This window comes from Typha latifolia, chromosome 13 (assembly GCF_019914945.1).
Source record: "Typha latifolia isolate L0001 chromosome 13, TyphaL0001v2, whole genome shotgun sequence".
Lineage (NCBI taxonomy): Eukaryota > Viridiplantae > Streptophyta > Magnoliopsida > Poales > Typhaceae > Typha > Typha latifolia.
Window position 1 is genome coordinate 9,280,637 of NC_133098.1, and position 20,016 is coordinate 9,300,652.

At 39.7% G+C, this 20,016-nt stretch overlaps 5 protein-coding genes across 7 annotated transcripts; 4 read left to right on the plus strand and 1 right to left on the minus strand.

Annotated features, from left to right (window-relative positions):
• Nucleotides 1-424: 424 nt before the first annotated feature.
• LOC140800475 (RING-H2 finger protein ATL43) lies at nt 425-2,198 on the minus strand. Its single transcript, XM_073155290.1, has one exon. It carries the CDS (start codon nt 2,131-2,133, stop codon nt 1,027-1,029), a length of 1,107 nt encoding a protein of 368 aa, XP_073011391.1. The 5' UTR covers nt 2,134-2,198; the 3' UTR covers nt 425-1,026.
• Nucleotides 2,199-4,528: 2,330 nt separating this feature from the next.
• On the plus strand, nt 4,529-7,170 carry LOC140799524 (uncharacterized). Of its 3 annotated transcripts, none has more exons than XM_073153864.1 (4): nt 4,529-4,838; nt 5,170-5,238; nt 5,493-5,814; nt 6,335-7,170. In XM_073153864.1, exons 3-4 carry the CDS (start codon nt 5,493-5,495, stop codon nt 7,054-7,056), a joined length of 1,044 nt encoding a protein of 347 aa, XP_073009965.1. In that variant the 5' UTR covers nt 4,529-4,838; nt 5,170-5,238; the 3' UTR covers nt 7,057-7,170. The 3 variants fall into 3 exon arrangements, with proteins under 3 accessions (XP_073009965.1, XP_073009966.1, XP_073009967.1); XM_073153865.1 differs by having other exon boundaries at nt 4,537-5,073; XM_073153866.1 differs by having other exon boundaries at nt 4,537-4,776.
• Nucleotides 7,171-9,302: 2,132 nt separating this feature from the next.
• LOC140800235 (xyloglucan endotransglucosylase/hydrolase protein 22-like) lies at nt 9,303-11,198 on the plus strand. Its single transcript, XM_073154912.1, has 3 exons — nt 9,303-10,314; nt 10,413-10,606; nt 10,691-11,198. The coding sequence occupies exons 1-3, from the start codon at nt 10,042-10,044 to the stop codon at nt 11,103-11,105; spliced, it is 882 nt and encodes a 293-aa protein (XP_073011013.1). The 5' UTR covers nt 9,303-10,041; the 3' UTR covers nt 11,106-11,198.
• A 2,781-nt stretch (nt 11,199-13,979) lies between these two features.
• On the plus strand, nt 13,980-15,254 carry LOC140800100 (xyloglucan endotransglucosylase protein 7-like). Its single transcript, XM_073154764.1, has 3 exons — nt 13,980-14,285; nt 14,383-14,576; nt 14,667-15,254. Exons 1-3 carry the CDS (start codon nt 13,983-13,985, stop codon nt 15,043-15,045), a joined length of 876 nt encoding a protein of 291 aa, XP_073010865.1. The 5' UTR covers nt 13,980-13,982; the 3' UTR covers nt 15,046-15,254.
• Nucleotides 15,255-17,349: 2,095 nt separating this feature from the next.
• On the plus strand, nt 17,350-18,467 carry LOC140800070 (xyloglucan endotransglucosylase protein 7-like). Its single transcript, XM_073154710.1, has 3 exons — nt 17,350-17,631; nt 17,727-17,920; nt 18,018-18,467. Exons 1-3 carry the CDS (start codon nt 17,350-17,352, stop codon nt 18,388-18,390), a joined length of 849 nt encoding a protein of 282 aa, XP_073010811.1. The 3' UTR covers nt 18,391-18,467.
• The last annotated feature ends 1,549 nt before the right edge of the window (nt 18,468-20,016 follow it).

Consider the following 20,016-nt stretch of genomic DNA (forward strand, 5'->3'; position numbering starts at 1 on the left):
AATTAGACGTCCGAGATTGAACTGCACAAGTTCCAAGATCACTACACAATCAATCTGCAGCACAACAGAGAGAAAAGCACAAAAAAAAAAGACTTTTAAAAGTGACAAGAAGTCATCATAGCATCTCTGAAAAGTGTTAACTATCTGTCAATTAGAAACGTGATAGGAAAAAATTAGGGTATTTTTCGAATCACTTTTATTTATTTTATAATTCTCGCTTTATTTTTAATAATTTAATTCTTCTTTTTTTCTTCTATAATTTTTATTTAATATCCTAATGTTAATAAATTACTAAAATATTTTTAGAATTATTTTTTCGATACTATTTAAATTAGAGAAAGATATTAAATAAAAATTATAAACAAAAAGTAAGAGTTAATGTAAGGTTTAATTTATAAAATTTCTAAAAAAATTAAAAAAATAATTACTTCAAACTGTCGAGCTAAGTACTGTTTCACGGGAGAGATAACTAAGTTTCCGAAACCATTCAGTTAACAATAAAAGTGACTAATTTGTAACATCGAAGCAAGCTTACTCTGTGAGCAGTTTGTGCTTACTCTCTTTCTTCCTTCCTTCCACCCGTATGCTTGCTTGGAACGGGACAGGATAAAAAGTACTCCCAGGTCCCCGAGAAAAGATATCTGGCGCTTGCACGAATCTCAACGGTGACGGTGACGGTGACGGTGACGGTGACGGTGACGGTGACGGTGACGGTGACGGTGGGGAGGCAGCAGCAGGGAGCAAAGGTTTATTACTTTCTACTGCGTTCCTGTGCGACCGGAACCCGGCTTTTTCCACCGCAGGAAAAGTGGTGTAGTAGTCACTGCTCAAAGAGATCTCGGCCGTCCAGTCTCTGATCAATGCGGATTCGGAGAACGCCTCGGAACTCACAACCGGAACATCCCTTCCTGTCCAAACGGCGCGTGCTCCGAGATGGGTGGGGACGGTGACGGGATGTAGCCGTAAATAGAAGCAAGGATTCGGGGCATTCTTGTGCGAGAAAACTCAGGGGGGGGGGGTATCTGTTTAGGTGGTAGGGCCGTTACCGTCGGGTAGACGGGATGGGCCCCGCAGCCACCGAGCGGTCCGGCGCGCAGCGAATCCGAGCCACTTGCTCATGGTGCGGTGTTCCTCCTCGAGCCGGCTCGGCGCGAGCCGGCGTCCCACCCCGGCGATCTCGGACAGGGATCTTCCTGTAATTACGCCCCTGCTACCGCCCCCCACGTGCGGGGCGGAGAACCGCCCGCTCTCCGTGATGATCATCTCCGATCGGAGGAACAGCAGATCCGACGGCCCCAGCTCGCTCCACCTCTCGGCGGTCATCCCGTCACCGTCCAACACGATCCGGTGACCGTACCGCCGCTCGAACCCCTCCCTCTCCTCCTCCGCTGCCAGGAGAAGCCGGTCCTTCCGCACCCTCCCCGTCTCGAAGCAGCCGATCCCGCCTCCGCCGGAGAGATCCGTCGACCGTCGAATGACGGGATCGGCCCTGTGGACGACGATCTGGAGGGATCCGGTGGAGTGCCGCCCGGAGATCCGCCTTCCGGGAGGGATCGAGACGGCGGTAGCGTTACCGCCGCCTTCGCCTCCGCTGGGATCGTGCTTGCTCTCGCGCGGCGAGGGTTTGGTCGGGTCGGGGAGGAAGAGGAGGACGTCTTCCGGATCGACTCGGAGGCGGCAAAGGGGGCAGGTGGAGTGGGCGTCGAGCCAGATGTCGACGCACTCGACGTGGAATCCATGGCGGCATTTGGGGAGGAGGCGGAGCGACTCCGCCGCCTCGAACCGGCTCAAGCACACCGCGCACTCCAACCCCTCCTTCTCCCCCCTCAACGATCCGAACCGGAACACCGGCAGCGACTCGACCACCGCCCGATCCACCCCGGAGTGCCGCCTCTCTCCGCCACCCGACGCCAACCCGATCCCTCCTCCTCCCCCGCCGCCGTAGGCCGTGCCGGTGGCGCCCCTCTTGCAGTGCCGCACGTAGAGGAGCAGGAGAAAGGTGAGCGAGAACATCGTCGTCAGGACCCCGACGATGACGGCGACGCTCGGCCGGAACGGTACCGGAGTCGGCGACCTCTCCGGTGCCGGGAACGGCGACGGGGATCCGGAGTGGAACACCGCGATGTGCTCCATCGTCGCCTCTCCTCCGACGACCTTGATCGGCTTCTCTAGCTCTAGAGACGAAGAAGCGAAATTATATAATACATCTATATATAGCCGGTGACGGGACCACTTTGGAGAGAAGAGGACAAAAGAAAGAAGAAGAAGCGGGTACTGTCTCCGTTCTCACATGAATGGGCCCCATCTCTCTAATTAAATACTTCGCGGTGAGGATAAGAGAAGGTAACCGTCACCGATGAAGGGGGAGAGAAACATGGGTTGGACTTTGGAGAGAGAGAGAGAGAGAGAGAGACACAGGTCCCTGTTTCGAGCGTTTAATGCCATTAAAGAATGCAGAGGTTAGTAAACGACAACTTTAGGCCTCAAAATGTACACAATTTACGGACGAGGACGTAACGCAGGAGGTGGATGGGGAAGGGTAGAATCGTAAGTAGGAGCGAAGCGCCCGCTCAGCTTTCAAACGCTCGTCTTAAAAAAAGCGTAGGTTTTAAATTTGAACCCCGTGAACCATCGGAATTTTAAATTCAAAATTAGGATTTCTTCTTTTTTTTTTCATTTTACTCCCTACTTTATGCGTTTATTATCTATCATATGTGCGACGATTCTGTCAGAGAAAACTTAGAAGTTCGATCCATCTTATCATCTGACCTGCGAAAGCTTCTTTCTTTTATCTTTTGATAAAATAAAAAATAATAAAAGGTCTCAACTGCAAAAGGTAGCAATGAATGGTATGTTTGTTTAGAACGGCGAAGTGGTGACGATGGAACAGTCAAACCGTTTGTCGTTGGATTGCAAGAAGCCAATCCGACAAACTCCCGTACACTCCGTTATACTTTTACATTAAAACGTAGTCGTGCTATTCCCCTCTTTTCATGCACGAAAAAGGATTAAAAAAGTAGAGAAATTTGCCTATCGCACCTTGTCTTTTAGTGAAATTATACTTTACACCCTATAATTTTACTATTTATAAATTAAGCGCTACAATTTAGTAAATATCTATTAGTAAATTTTAACTATACTAAGATAATTATAAAAATACCTTCAACCAAGTTATATTAAAAGTATTTTAGTTATTTTGAAAAGGAATATTCTTACGGTGTTAGTTCAAATCTATCCCACCGTATTTTTTTTTACACATATATAGGGCTTGATTTGCAAATAATAAAATTTTAGGTAATTATGATATTTTGAGAAAATCGTATATAGTGGTAATTATTGTGAAAAATTAGTCCTGGTGATGGTTCGATAGTCCTAAATTATTCATAAGTAATTTAAATACAACCAATTTAGTCCTGGGTGAAGCTAACCCTAACTCAAATATATTCGACGGAGCAAGAGCGAGCGAACGGTGTTTCCATATAAATATTATTTATGATGAGATAATGGTAGAATATAAAGAGCTTAATCTTAGGACATATGTTCACTTACTATTTGAAGGGTGCTTTGCTTTCTTTGGCTATTTTAGAGCAACTGGTTGGTTGTTTTCCATTCGGTCTCCATTGGATGAAAGCAAATCAGAAGAGAACAGAGAAATTCCCATCACCCAATAATAGGGTTGGATGGGGACCACCCAAGTGTGGTGCAGCACATGACATGAGTGCACCAGGCTACATGGATCATGGATGTGCTTCCAAATATATATATAAAAAATGTTCGTGTGCTTTGAGATGTGTGCACTCTTCTTGGACACCTGCAAAAATGGGTGGGCCCACGTCCGCACGAGGCTACTCCCACGTGGCCTCTGGTCCCCTGTTCACGTTCCGGCCAATAGGAAGCTCCGAATGCCGAGATAATGTGAATTTTTTTATAAAAAATAATTTTACAAATCACACCCTATATTTTATCTATTTTATAATTTACAAATATCATTACTTTTTTTTCTTATAATTCTTATTTAACATCCTATATTAATTTAAATGGTACAAAGTATGAGATTAAAACTGTCCGGTTATTTATTTATTTATATGTATATCCTTTTACATTTTATATTTGTGTGTACATCCTTCAAAAGCCATATTTTCTTTTAAGTCTTTAAAACTTAAAATAGGAAATGACATAAATACCATTAGTTGAATATATTGTGTAAAAATAAGAATAAGGGTATTTTTTTTTTTTTGTCTCTAATCTCTCTCCGAGAAGGGGTGAAAACGAATTTGATTAAATTCGATTCCACTTGCCATCGGGACTAGTATCAGATCGGATACGAGCCAAAATAACTTATTCGATTCGGATATAGATACGGATATGAATCGTAATTTATAAATTATCCGAATCTAGATCTATCTGTTTTGAATATGGATACAGATATCGAATATCCGTTTAACTATATACTATATAATATTAACAAATATCCTAACCTTAAAAACCTACCCGACCCGTTAAGATAAAACCCTCACCCTAACTTCTCAATCCGTCGTCGTCCCCTTCATCCTCTTCACCATCACCAGCCGCCACTTCTCAAACCCATCCCCGTTTCTCTCTCTCGCTCTCTCCGACGATCCGTCGACTCCGGCTGTCAGACGACCCCGACGACTCCGACGCCATCCCCATTTCTCTCCCTCACTCTCTCCGACGATCCATACACTCCGGCTACGCGACGACTTCGCCAGTTATTCCTTCGACGACTCCGTCGCTCACGTCTAAGATCACGAATATGTGAGTTGCAATAATATTGGTGGTGAGCTTCCTTCTGCATCGCCCCCGAATGCGACTCGCATGTATGGTTCTTCTACATCTTTTTCGTTATCTTTTTATGGATGATTGTCGAGATGGGTTTTCATTTCAACTTCCCTTCTGCAAGACGTACTCATCTTCGATGCATGCTATTGGGGAATTCCATACAAATTTATAGTTTGGATGCAGTTCTGAGGGTCTTCGCTTTGGTTCGGCAGCCCATCCAAATGAGACCCTCAGAAATAATTTATTGAGCAAAATGCATTTTATACCCATCTGGTTAAATGCCTCTCTGAACTTTCATTTCTGTTGACCCTTATACAATCATCTTGTTGAAGTCTACAGTCTCAGACATCTGCTACTTTGTTTTCCCAGATAATTGCTGCTGATTTGGGGACAGAGCACTAAAGAACTCGAGCAAGTTGAGGCCCAGATTGAAGACAGGTTGTGATTATCTTTTCCAAACACTACGACTACAATTAAGTTACTCCTAATCTGAAAAAGAATATCACTACAAATAAGTTTTTGAATCAGATTTGAGATTGAATTGAAGTTCAATCTTGTAGTTATGAGGAAAATCACTTGGTTTATCGATCTAGTGACTACAATTTACCCCAACAATTTTTTATGTCGTTAGTTGCCGTATTGAATACTTTGTGTTAACTTTGCGTAATTTTTTCACTTTTATGCTATCATAGATGGATGTTGCAAGTTTCCATTTAGATGGAAATGCGGATGCTGTTGAATTTTGTCCGCATAATTCATTTCACCACATTTTGGCTGTTGCAACATATACCCTTCAAGAGGGCGTACTACCACATCGAGCAGGAAGCATTTCACTTTTCTCTATAGATCCTGACAAGGGACTTGAATTAGTTTATCAGGGACAAACAATTGGTATATTTGATATAAAGTGGAACCCAAGTGGAACAAACATGCATCCGCTTCTTGCTCAAGCTGATGCTGGTGGCTGCTTAACTCTTCACGCTTTACAATCTGATCATGGGGCAGAAGAGCAAGGTGCACTTTCATACTCCTGCTTAATTTTATAATTTTTGTTTTTGGCAATACTAAGCCAAAATAAATTAACCTATGCGCTAGTGTACGTTTGAATAGTTTCTTTGGCAAAAGCCTTTTTAGTGGCCTACCATATTCTGTTAATTTATCCCTTGTTCAAATTCCTCGTTGCACAGCTATGGTTTTATGTCATGTTACATTCATTTGGATTTGCTTTTATTATTAAGAAACCGAAATTGTGAGTTGATGTTGTTAGTGAATTAGCATTCTTGCTTCATCAATTGAAGAATTGCTATAGCTGCACTTAATTATGCTGAGACCCTTTTTAGTTGGTATCACTTTATCTGACAGTTTAGACTGGTAGCAAACCGTCCAGTCATAGGAACAGCTTATCTACTAATTTGGGAATGGCTGCATACATCTTCCAGTCACAAAACCCCACATTGTTTAAGTCTCATGTACTAGAATGCCTTCTTTGATAAAATCTCTTAATAGTTATCTGATTGTACCAAAATTAATGCAGGCATTATTTTGAGGGATGCCTGCACAGAAAAAGTCAGTTCATCCATGTGTTTGTGTGTGGATTGGGATGCATCAGGTGGATCTATTTCAGTTGGTCTTTCAGATGGTTCAGTCTCTGTTCTCTCTCTCAGGGAGAGCCAACTGCAGGTCTTACAATCATGGGCAGCCCATGAATATGAAATTTGGACCACATCTTTTGATACTCACCGACCACACTTATTATACAGCGGCTCAGATGATTGCCATTTCAGCTGTTGGGATATCCGTCAGAATCCATCTGAATTAGTTTTTCAGAATACAAAGTCTCATAAGATGGGTGTGTGTTGTATTTCTCAGGATCCTTTCAATCATAATAGTTTACTCACAGGAAGTTATGATGAGTTCCTTAGAGTCTGGGACATAAGATCAACATCAAAACCTGTGAATGAAAAATCTCTTTGTTTGGGAGGAGGGGTTTGGAGAATCAAACAACATCCGTATCTATCAGGGCTGGCATTGGCAGCATGCATGCACAATGGTTTTGCTATCCTCAGGATAGGAGAAGAAGATATTACTGTAGTGGAAACATATCACAACCATGAATCATTAGCATATGGTGCAGACTGGCAGAGAGGAATATATCCAACAGAAGATAGATCCAGCAGAATGTCTCTGGTTGCTACTTGTTCATTTTACGACCGCCTTCTCCGAGTATGGAAACCAAGTAGTCTAATGGTAAGATAATTCAGTGCTCCGAAACATTGACAACGAGTTAATTGGGGAAGAATGCTTTTTCTTTGCTTAAACATAATGGTAATGTTTAGTTCAGGTAAGTTAATTTACGAAAATTTCAGATAACGATAAACTTTAAAACCTAGGATACGAATATGGCAATAAATAAATTAATAAAAATATATTTTTTAATATATTGGAACTTAATGTAACATATGGTTTAATGCATATCATTTTGACTGATCTTGTGGCATGAGTATGAGTTGAAAAAGTGGCAACTTATGAAGTTGTGAGCAAAAGAAGAGTCAAATAGTGTTTGTCCCTCATTCAACTAGCACAAGAGATATTTGTAATTTGTGCAATGTGACAACCGATTGAAGAAGAATCACCTTATAAGTTTCAAGGTTTCTAAAACTAATTGTTCTACCTTGAGAGAGTCAATGTTCTTGCTCTTTCCAAGGATAGTCAAATCTTGCTTGAAATTACCAAGCAAAGATCTTAAAACTTTTCTATCAATTTTACTTTTATGAATCTTTTTCCCATAATAAAAAAAGGAATTAACAATATCACACAGTTTAGTATATATAATTCATCAAAGATTTTATTATCTTAAATGCCTTGATTTTCAAAATTTAAAGTTAACCTTGGAAGATTTGAACTTTTCATAGTAAGAGTTCAATAATATCCTAAGAATTTTTTTTAAAAAAAATCAGTTTTATTCCATGATCATTTTCTTTTTCTCTTGTTTGATTATCAGTTTTATGAACTGTAGAAGGTCACGCACTATTGATGTCCTAAGCTTTCATTTAGGGGTGCTAATGGATAGGTTGGGTTAGGCATGACCAAACTAAAATCGTCCAGGGGCTTGCACAAGGCTTGGCTTATTCTATTTCGGGACCGATTTTAGGCTAGGTTTAGGCTTGATTCAGTTCAAGTTTTCTGACCCGGTCTAGCTCATACTATGTTGTCGAGTCGGGTTGAGACACCCGCTCGAGACCTATTAGGGTTCCATTCTAAAAAAAAAGTTAAAAAATTAAAAGTAAAAGAGGACCATTGCTTGCTTTCCTCAGGGTGTCTCTAACATAATCGACCCTTTATATAACTATTTTTTTTATAACAAAAATGAATTAGCTACTTTCTAATCTCAATAAGTCAAACCTCAAAACTTTTTGATGGTTGCTTTTACCACCTCTAATATGGATTTAAGGAAATCAAGAAAGTTGAAAGTCTAAAAACTAAAATAAATTACTATTTTCTCAATCTTTCTCTACCTTTATCCTGCTAACTCTCTCTTTGCCATCCATCTCTCTCTGAGATTCGCATTCTCCTACTCTCTTTCTCTCTTTCTTCCGTTACACAATTCCATTCTGCTGAGGTATGTTATGAGTGAAGAATTCATATTTGATTCCTTAGGAGCCGTAGAAATTTGCATAATTAGCATTCTCAAACTCTCGTCCATGATTCGATCGAATTCAAACTATTTTGATGCCCTACTCATTTTGATTTTTCACGCAAAAAGCAACCAATCGAGAAAATATACTGTTTGCCTCCGAGACTTTCAATTTTAGTTGTGCCAAATAAATCCATATTCTAGTGAACCAATAACACTTATAAAGTTAGATTTCTAATGTGATGCCTTTACCTATTTTCCAAGTCAACATAGTCGGCATTTAGTTTTCTTAACAATTTTTTTTTTTTTTTTTTACTTTGGAATGTCACATAAATTTCTCAAAGTTACATGTCCAAACCATTGATGCCATAATTCAGTTATTCGCCGCTATAAAGATTTAAGTGTCCAACAAAAAAAAATAAAAAAATAAACCATTTAGCTGATTATTTTACTTACTTAAAGAGCAACAATTTGATCCTTTTGCATTACAATTAACAAAGGAAATGCTTGCAAGCTAAAACCCTGCAAACCATGACTGCTGGCTGTGGAGTAACTCAGTTTGGACTCTTGGAGAGTACAAAACCAGAAGAGCAAGTTGAGTTGAGTCCCCCTCCTCCCTTTCTTATTCACTTCCTCACATTACTACTATTTTTCCTCAGAGTATCCAATGCTCTTTTAACTGTACACCATACAATTCCAATCATTTTGACCAATTTAATACTCTTGTCCAACAACTTCCCCCCTTCCCCTTCATGAGCTCATGGTATTCATTTTTGAAACCAAATTCCAAGGGGAGCATCAAATCCAGCAGGACCCATGCATGGCATCCATCCCCTATTCAATTATTGTATGCTTTTATTATATATATATATATATTAATAATAATGTTCTTGGGGATTGTGATGCTGGCCAAAGACGCTCCTTTGCCCTAAAGTTTGGACAACCAGAACAGCTGTCTCTTATGAGGCAAAATTCATGATCCATCCAGCCACCTCCACTGGTATGCTTACCTCTATATCTAGATAATAGTTGTTTCTATTCTACGGTCCGTTAGAGAGGTTAATTGTCCTACCGATTGGCTGGCTAATTATGGTAGAATTATACGCTACGGTTATATCTATGATCGGAAGTTTTCCGTTTACTCTTTTATAGTTATTGTTGGCTTGTCCTACCGATTGGCTGACTAATTATGGTAGAATTATAAGCTACTGTTATATCTATGATCGGAAGTTTTCTTGTTGGCTTTCGATTCTAATGGAGTTTTTTTTTGTATAACGGTGAAAGCTAATTTTAATTTTAAAGAAAAGAAAAATTTAGGTTTGAATGGGGGTGAGAGTAAGGTTTATATGGAGGAGAAAGTGAAGGGTAGAATGGGAGACGGGACAAAACTCACAGCAGTAGTAGACGCGGATAACAGGTTGCATCCAGCTTGCTCTCTTTAATCTCCCCCAGTCATTCAAAAAGCATGCATGCTTCAGGAGAGCGTCCCATGCATCCATCCATCCTTCCTTCCTTCCGCATATAAATACCCACCCAATCTTTCAAACATTAATACTCTCTTTTAATTAACCATTTCCTTTTCCCCCCTCTTCTCGATCCCCCCTACCATGCCATTCCCAATGCTACTCGCCTGCGTGGCCTCAATCCTTTCCTTAGTAGCCATCGCGCAAGCCGGCGGTGGCAACTTGTACCGAGATTTGGACATCACCTGGGGCGACGGCCGAGGTAAGATCGTCGACGGCGGGCGAGCACTGACCCTTACTCTCGACAAGTACTCCGGCTCGGGCTTCCAGTCGAAGGAGGAGTACCTCTTCGGCAAGATCGATATGCAGATCAAACTCGTCGCCGGTAACTCCGCCGGCACGGTCACGACCTTCTACGTACGTAACGTGTAACCCTTCTCTCGTTAAGCTCCCCACGGATAAATTTAAGTTTTGGGTGGAATTATTAACTCATTGCGGCGTGGATTTGCGTGCAGTTATCGGCGCAGGGGCCGGCACACGACGAGATCGATTTTGAGTTCCTGGGCAATCTAAGCGGCAACCCTTATACTCTCCACACCAACGTCTTCACCCAAGGGAAGGGCAACAGGGAGCAGCAGTTCAAGCTATGGTTCGATCCCACCGGTGACTTCCACACCTACTCCATCGTTTGGAATCCACACCATGTCATGTGAGTGTGATTCAATAGTTCCAAAGACCCAATTGCTAACTATCTTGATCTTAACCTGTGATCTAATTTGTTTTAATTCATCAGCTTTGCGGTGGATGGAATTCCGATAAGAGATTTCAAGAATTACGAGTCTAGAGGGGTGGCGTTCCCGAAGAACCAACCCATGAGGCTCTACTCCAGTCTGTGGAACGCCGATGACTGGGCGACGATGGGCGGCGCCGTCAAGGCCGACTGGAGTCGGGCGCCGTTCACGGCGTCGTTCAGGAATTTCAACGCCGACGCGTGTGTTTGGTCGTCGGGGACCTTGAAGTGCCCGGCAGAGAAGAGGGTTGGGACGACGACGGCGGCGGCCGGAAAGCAAGGGTGGTGGAGTCAGCAGCTGGACTCGATGAGCTACAGAAGGATGAGATGGGTGCAGAGGAAGTTTATGATCTACAACTACTGCTCCGATAGGACGCGTTTCCCCCAGGGACTGCCTCCAGAATGCAAGCTCCATTAGATTAGATTGGTTATTTTATTTTCATATATATAGCATGCAACATTATTATATATTCCATCTCATTTCATATATATATACTATGATGCATAAACATCTATAGTTGTACGTCTAACTTATGGGTGCAAATTAATCAATCAATCAACTTCTTTCATTTCTTTAAGTAAAAAGAAAAAAAAAGAAAGCAACATCCCTTTCTGTTGATATAATAACTAATCTCAAGTTTCCTCGAACACCTCCTGACTTTGGGGTCATCAGTAGGTCAACATTAGGTAGCCATCCATATGATATTAATCTAATGGGCTCCATCATCCATCTATGACAAGTCTGAGTTCCTTTTTTTTTATAGAAATTAAAATAAAATAATAATCGAGTCGAATTAAGCTAGACCCAACTCACTCGAGCACTATTACAGTTTACGCTCCTATTTATGAGTACTTGATTGTGTGTTGTTTGGAAAGATATAAGCTTGCATGTAGATCACGCCTAAGGTTTTTTTTATTTATTCTTTATCTAATACTTTAGTTTAAATCCCTTGATTGCTGCTAACCCTTCCTTAGATCTCCTCCCAGGCCTTTCTCTTTTTAATTTCTAATTTCTTTTAACGTCGGCAGTCATTCCCCTAGGTGTGATCTCTCATACAATTGATCATTATGGTCTTGCAATTACGAGTAGTAAATTAAGCCAGAGAAATAATATTTACAGAGCAACGATTAGCAATCACGAGTGAGAGTAATTAATTAATTCTGTAAAGAGATTACTTAGGAAAGAAAGATCATATTAGTTCATTACACCTTTTGTTTTAATTTAGACTATTAAGTTTTTGATGGACAGTTCGGATCCTAATTGCAGGGACCTACAGTAAGGATGATATTCTCATTGTTATAAAAGAGTTGCTTTGCAAGTAGTAATTAATCTTGCCATTAACCAAACCCAAGAACCACCAAACTTTTCACTACTTACATTCATTTGTCATAGACTCTGCCTCTCTTAGATCTAGAGTCGCCCCTTCTATGATCAAAATTGATCCAAATGGTTTTGAGGCTAAATTCCACCAAACAACAGGCTAACAGTGGAATTGCAGTTGACTTTCAAAAATATTGAAGGAGTCAACTAGTCATTGGAGAAATAAGAATGTGATGTTTGATTGCTTTTTCCATTTTGAGTTCTTTTGACAATATAAAGATCTCCTATGTGTTTATGTGTTTAGGGAGGGTAATAATGTGGCCAACTGGGCGCCACACAAGGGTAAAGGTGCCTCCTTGTGTTTTATTTTGATGAAAGGCGACCTGATGCCTGCTGACTTGTTAAACCTCATATTTTGGACACTTCAATTAGCCACAATTGGCAAGGGCGATCCTAGCTAATCCTAGCTCACTTCAAAAAAATAAAAAAACTTAACATTGCTGATGGGCATGGCAATTTTAACTCGACTCGATAAGCATCTCCACAACATTTTTAGCATCTGATTCAATTATTAGACAGCCCGTCTCTTTACGGTATTAAGTCCAAATAAAATTGCTTGTAACTCGACTTGTTGTGAGGATTGAGAAACAACAGTTGTATTTTCTTACTACAACCTCTCTCTAGAAAGTGAAAAGGCACAAACAACTGATCTCTGTTGCTCTATTTGTAAGAACAACTACATGCAATCATTCCATCTATTGCATATTGCCTCCCTATCTATATCACTTGATGAACTATGAAAGCAGAGATCCTCTACCTTTGCCTCCGTTGAGTTACTCATCTCATACACACGAGAAAATCGCTCTTTCCATAGCCACCAAATTATATAAGCTGCCTTAACCTTCCATTCCAAAATTATTTTTTTTTGAGGAGGATTGCGACAATAATTTACAAAAGCTAATAATTCTTGAGATAATTCTATTTGGACAACTATCCAACCCAATGAGTTGCCACACTTGGGAAACCAATCTACACGTAGGAGCCAGAGGGTTTTAGTTCAAAAGGACACCCCAAATCTACAAGCTGACCTTGATCGCAGCTTACTGAGTTTAAGCTCCAACATTTTGTTACTCTGTGCTCTTTGATTAAGAGCGGTGCATTTGCTCATCATTTTAATTCAATGGTGTGTGATCCTAGAAACAAGACGATGCACTTATGTAACGAAGAATTTAGATTATTAAATCTAAGAGAAATATGGACTAGGCCACCATTGTAGTCCCGTGGTTATAGAGGACATGGTTTAATTCTCTTGTGCACGTTGGTATTGATATTTGATTGTTAAAACAATATTGCCTCTTTGTCTAGTCTTCCAGAAATGGATCTTCTTCTTTGACGAATAGCTGTTAAGCAACTATTGAGACAATATAACATATTCTGTCAAACTGACACCAATATATATCAAAGCCTTCTGTGTATAGAAATTCTTATAGTCTAATTATAGCTCTATCTACAAAAAAATTATTCTACTATATCCCAATACGTTGGACTCTTCCGAATAAAACCTTACCTAGTTTTGACTGAGAAATACAATGGAATTTTGTCATTCTAGCTCCATCCTGGTATTGTACTCCAATATCCAGTAGAATATTAGACTTTCTAGTAGTTGTTGCTCTCCACCACCATAACAAGAAGCAGATCCTCTGCAGCCATTTTCTGGAGTTGAATACTTGGCAGCCTTTTGATTGGTTCGACAAGAAGATGGAGCCAATCCTCGAGTGCCAACCAGGATATACCTGCATATATATGCTGGAGACGATCTGCTTTCAGCCCAGCTTTCATGCCAAGCACTTGGATCTCCTCTCTTTGAAATGTCAAGAGTCAAATCTTCCATCTATGTTAGCCTCTCTGTCATTAGCTTTCCCTTTCTGACCTCTTTATAGTCACCATCTCTATTCAGTCATTTCTACATCCTTCATGCTCATTACATCAACAAACATGTCTTCTTCTTCTCCTCTATGGTTTCCTTGCAGATTGCTATTATTATCTTCCATCTTCATGGCTTCTACCGTCCGTGGCAATAACTTCAACAAAGATTTCGACGTAGTTTGGGGTAATAGCAATGCTAAGATGCTCAACAAAGGTCACGTCGTCGAGCTATCTCTTAACAGGGAGTTGGGTTCGCGCATCCAGTCGAAGAACCGATACCTATTTGGGAGGATCGATCTACAGATCAAGCTCGTCCGGGGGGAGTCCGCAGGGACCATCACCTCATTCTATGTGAGTATGCATCATAATCTTTTCGACGCTAGTTTTTTGTATACCTCTAGAACTATTTAATGGACTAATTAACTATATCTTGGAAATAATATTGTAGATGTGTTCAGGGGGTGCAATGCACGACGAAGTCGATTTTGAGTTCCTCGGAAATGTCAGTGGAGAGCCTTACATCCTCCACACTAACATCTTCAGCCATGGCAAGGGAGACAGGGAGCAGCAGTTCTCCCTCTGGTTTGATCCCACTGAAGACTTCCACACCTACTCAATGCTATGGAATCCTAGAAACATAATGTAAGTCTTCTGCTACCTCTTTTGGATATCTCACCCATTACTCTAAAATCTCTTAAATGTGTTTCTATGGTTTTGATCATCTTTGTATAGCCTCTTTATCGATGAAACTCCGATTCGAGTGTTCAAGAACAACGAGGCGTTCGGCGTCCCGTTTCCGGCGAAGCAGCCGATGAGGGTATTCGCGAGCATTTGGGACGCCGACGACTGGGCTACGCAGGGCGGCCGCATCAAGACCGACTGGTCGAAGGCGCCGTTCACGGCGTCGTACAAGAACTTCAAGGCGAAAGCGTGCGTGTGGAAGGGCAAGAGACATGACTGTGGGAATCCGGCATGGCTAAACCAGCAGCTGGACTGGTTGAGTTGGATGACGATGAACTGGGTGCAGATGAACTACATGGTCTATGACTACTGCAGTGACGACAAGCGCTTTCCTCGTGGTTTCCCTCTAGAATGCAGGCTCCCCAATTAGGTCCCATTTTAGGAGGACAACTTCGCCAAATTATTCTTTTGACGTTAATCAAATAATTCTTACGTAGAATAATGAACGAAATTGTATATCGTCACTTTATTTATTTATTTATTTATTTATTTTTTGATATTTTTATTTGTGAATTCAGATACCTAAATTAATTGTTTCCCATTGCCTGTGGTGAAATTACTCCTTTCTCTTTAAAATTTTGATAGTAGTGTTTGTATCTCCCAGTTGAACCTAATCAGAGAACTTTGGCCTGTAATTCTCTGATGGATATCTTTGATAAATAATAACTCTAGAATTTCGTGTGCTAATGTCACCTAGGCTCTTAGATCAAAGAGGGGAGAGGAGTCTTTGGATTTTCCCTAGTTGGTTGCTTATTAGGGACCGTGTGGACTTTCTAGCTAAACTGAATAGTAAATTATCTTCATTTAACCTTACTCAGGCTGGGAGAATTACCTTAATTAATTAATTTGTCCTTAATTCTATGCTCATATATCTTATGTCTACCTGTGGCTAATTGTATAACTAAGATGTGCAAGAATTTTTTATGAAACGACAACCATTCTTGGCATCGCCTCCATTTAATTGGTTGGGATCATGTGAGTAACCCTAAAAGAGATGGTGGGTTGGCTATCAGGGATCAACGAACTATTATGGGTGGTCGTTAGCTTCCGGTGGGGCGTCACTCAAAGACGGTGATCGTCGCCGACCATTCTTCTTTTCCTCCTTTTTTCTATCGAGACGAAGGGAGCGGGGTTAGCCTATGTGGGCTTGCTCCGTTGGGCCTGGGCTATGGCCCAACCAGGTGGGTTCAGGGTGGGTGTTGCCTAACCTAAGTTGGGTGTTGGATTAGGCTAGATAAATATGAATACGCACATCATTATCAAAATCAATGCATTAGTATCACATACTCATTATGTTCGTTTAATATATACATGCATTAGCAATTTATAACATGGCATGCATCAATCCGAACTATCATATCTTCAAACTCGTGCTCTCAACGAGCTCCATTAATAGACCATGTCAACATTATACAATAGGATATATATTATTTTAGACTATCAAGTCTTCAACTCAGGCTAATCCAGAGCTATGCCCGTAGGCCACATCCATACTTACACTCGGCCACACATACACCCCTAAGGGAGGGTAGACCCTAGTAATAGAACCGTCTGCCCATCACCCAGCAAATATCATAACCGAATGTTTACCATCACAGACTAAGGACCTCAGTAATCAGCCCATCACATGAGTCAATATCATACTTAATACTACCCTTCAAGCTCCTAGCTCCACATCATCGCACCCTTGAGTGAAAGATCATAAGCTATCACTCATAGACGCTCTCATCCTATAGTCATCGAGTATATCTAGGTCTATATCATTCTACCACTTTCTCTCTAACTTAAATTTCCATTGTCTGGCGAAACCGTTACCTGATTGTTTGAGATTATAGACTAAAATCTCAAACGTGAGCTCTAATATATAAGTATAATAAAATTCCTCTCTCCTATCTCTAAGGGATCTAAAATGCTTCTATATTTATAGGAGAGTGAAGTGAATTTAACCTAACCATTGGAGAGTTAAAATATAGTTTCTCAGGCTCTTTATTATATATCTTCCACTTATATCTATATATGCATACATACGTCATGCAATAAGATTATCTTTGCTATATCAGATATTCCTGTGGGCAGGCAACTTCTGACCCATTCCAAGTAGATTTTCCTGTCACCTACTCAGACTCATGCCTGCTTAATTAGAATAATTCAGCAGTGCTGCATCACAAGGATGACATTCAAAGGGTGGGTGCCAGTTCTCTAACAAGGCAAAGCCCCATGTATGTATGCATGTATCTCCATCTCAGACCCCACATCCACCCCCAAAACAAACACCTCCATGGTTCCACGGGCATGCAACTCTTCTCTTCTATACGCTTCTAGATATTTTCTTTCTTTTTTTCAAAGAAAAGCTTCTAGATATTGACTATTATAAATGTTCTGATGTGAAAGAATTAATATATGATATTTGCTATGTTATTTAACTTAAGTTCCACAGTATTAAATCCTGTATGACGTATAAGGGGTAGAACTTTAACCTAGTTCTTGCTAGAATGGTTCAAGTCAAATACTTGTCCTTTTAAACTTCAACTTCTAATATACGATCCAGCTGTTTCCTCTCATGTTACTTCATTCGATTGTCTTCTCTATAACGGCTATTTAGACACTAAAGGAAACATCGTCTCTTCTCATAGGCCACATCTATAGCACAGTATCCAAAGCTAGCTGGAGGAAAATGTCGTCTTCTCCACTAGTTCTTCACACACTAGCATTAGCTTCCATCTTGGCAATCTCTTTGCTTGTTGTTGCTCACGGTAACAACTTATACCAAGAGTTTGACGTAGCTTGGGGTGAAGACCATGCCAAGTTCTTCAACAATGGCGAGCTCCTAACCATAACTCTCGATCAGACCTCCGGCGCTCGCATCCAGTCCAAGAATCAATACCTTTATGGGAGGTTCGACATGCATATGAAGTTGGTCCCTAACAACTCTGCAGGCACCGTTACTACCTTCTACGTGAGTATCCATACATGCAAGTAATTTAATCTTCTCTCTCTCTCTCTCTCTCTCTCTCTCTTCTATAGTCTAAATTTTTTCAATTAATTTACTAGCTCTCGTCGGACACATCGAATCATGATGAGATCGACTTGGAGTTCCTCGGTAACCTTAGCGGGCAGCCATACATCCTCCACACCAATCTTTTCGCCCAAGGGATGGGCAACAGGGAGCAGCAGTTCTACCTCTGGTTTGATCCAACTGCAAATTTCCACACTTACACTGCCTTATGGAATCCAATAAACATCATGTGAGTTCTACTATTTTATCACTCTCTACATAGCTTTTAATTAACTCATGCAATGTGAACTTTTAATCATCCTGGTTCTTTATTGCATGCGAGCCAGCTTCTTCGTCGACGGAATTCCGATTAGGGTTTTCAAGAACAACAGTGCGTCAGGGATCCCCTATCCGAGTAGCCAAGCCATGAGAGTGTACGCGAGCTTATGGAACGGCGACGAGTGGGCGACGAGAGGTGGTTTAGATAAGATCGATTGGTCTAAAGCTCCATTTATAGCATCATATGAGAATTATACTGCTGATGCATGTCTTTGGGGAGACTCAAACTGTGGGAATCCTGCTTGGTTATACCAGCAGTTAGATGCTGCAGGACTTAACAACTTGAGTTGGGTGAAGAGCAACTACTTGGTCAAGGACTACTGCACTGATACAAATCGCTTCCCTCAAGGCTTCCCTCCTGAGTGCTCTCTTAATCCTTAGTTTCTCTCCTTGTGATTAAATATATTATATTTGGAATACCTGATACATTTGTTCTCTAATGATGTTTGTTCTTGCAAATATGTTATACTTGCAATTGTCTGTCATGCATTTTTTATTCGTTTTGTACAATAAGTCAATTGAGTTTGGATATGTAATGGCTGAGAATATTATCAATACCATATGTGATTAATAATTCCTGTTTAAATTGGCAAATTTTCATGGATACTAGTAAATTCGTGGACACAAAACACTTATAAAATTTATTATCTAGGATTTATATATTGTAACTTAATAAGTGTTATCAAAACTAGAGCTACGTTTGAATCCCAATAGATTGTAACTTAATATGGACTAAAAGGGGCTTGAGATATTAAATGTGATGTACATAGAGATAAGTTGAAGTCAAATGAAAGGCAAATAGAGGAAGTAAAATAGAATCAATTTGGCACCGTAGATAACTTATTTAACTATGCAATATGCAAATCACATCAAACCATTAAGGCTCCATTTTGTTTGATTTCAAGCCTTAAACGCGTCTGAATTAAATATTTTTAATCTAGAATGCCAAGGAAACATAGATTAGCCTTGTTTGAGATTACAAATACTATTGATCGAGATTAAATTCTATACCATAATAACTTATTATGTACCCTTGATTTGATTAAAATTATTTTAAAAATTTTCTCTCCTTCCTCAAACCTCTCACTTATCTGATTCCGTAAACTTAAAGAATTTTGCTTAACTTTTTTTTACTTTCAATTGTCTATTTTCTACCACGCCCTCTTATTCTCATGTTTTAGGAAAACCAGAGTGTTAATAGTTGGTAATCATGTTTAAAGGAAAATTAGTATAACATGTGAAAATCAGGTTTAAAAGGCAAAATAGTAAATTTAGCTGACGAAACATGTATTAGTATTCTTTAACCATGTTTTAGAAAAATGGGTATACATGTGAAACCAAGTTTAAAGGGAAAAATAGTAATTTTAATGGTTAAAATGAGCGATAATATTTCATAACCATGTTTTAGAAAAAACAAATATAACATGTAAAAAATTAGGTTGAAATGGGAAAATAGTGATTTAGGGTAATAAGGGAAATTAATATTTTTTAATCATATTTTAGAAAAATTGGTATAACATGAGAAAATCAGGTTTAAAGGGTAAAATAGTAACTTTATAGGTTAAAACGAGCGCTACTATTTCTTAACTATGTTTTAGGAAATACAGATATAACATGTAAATCATATTCTTAAGGGTAAAATAGTAATTTTAATAGTCAAAATAAGCCTATATATTTATTAATCATGTTTTAGAAAATATTAGGAAAAATTGAGGATATACAAAAAAAAAAGATTTAAAATAGGGGTGTTACTATTATCTTGATATGACATAAAAAATATTTATTTTAAAAAAAAAAGTGTGGATATGTCAGGTAAATAATACCACAATATTATTATTATATTTATAAAATATAATATAAGTGATTTTAGGGTAAACCTATAATTTAATTTGAATACAAATTTAGAACTTCTTTTTGTGAATTTTTTAGTTACAAATAAAATGGTATTTAGTTTTTTATTGATCATTCATGAGTCCGAAGCTGGATATAGGCACCGAACAATTATTA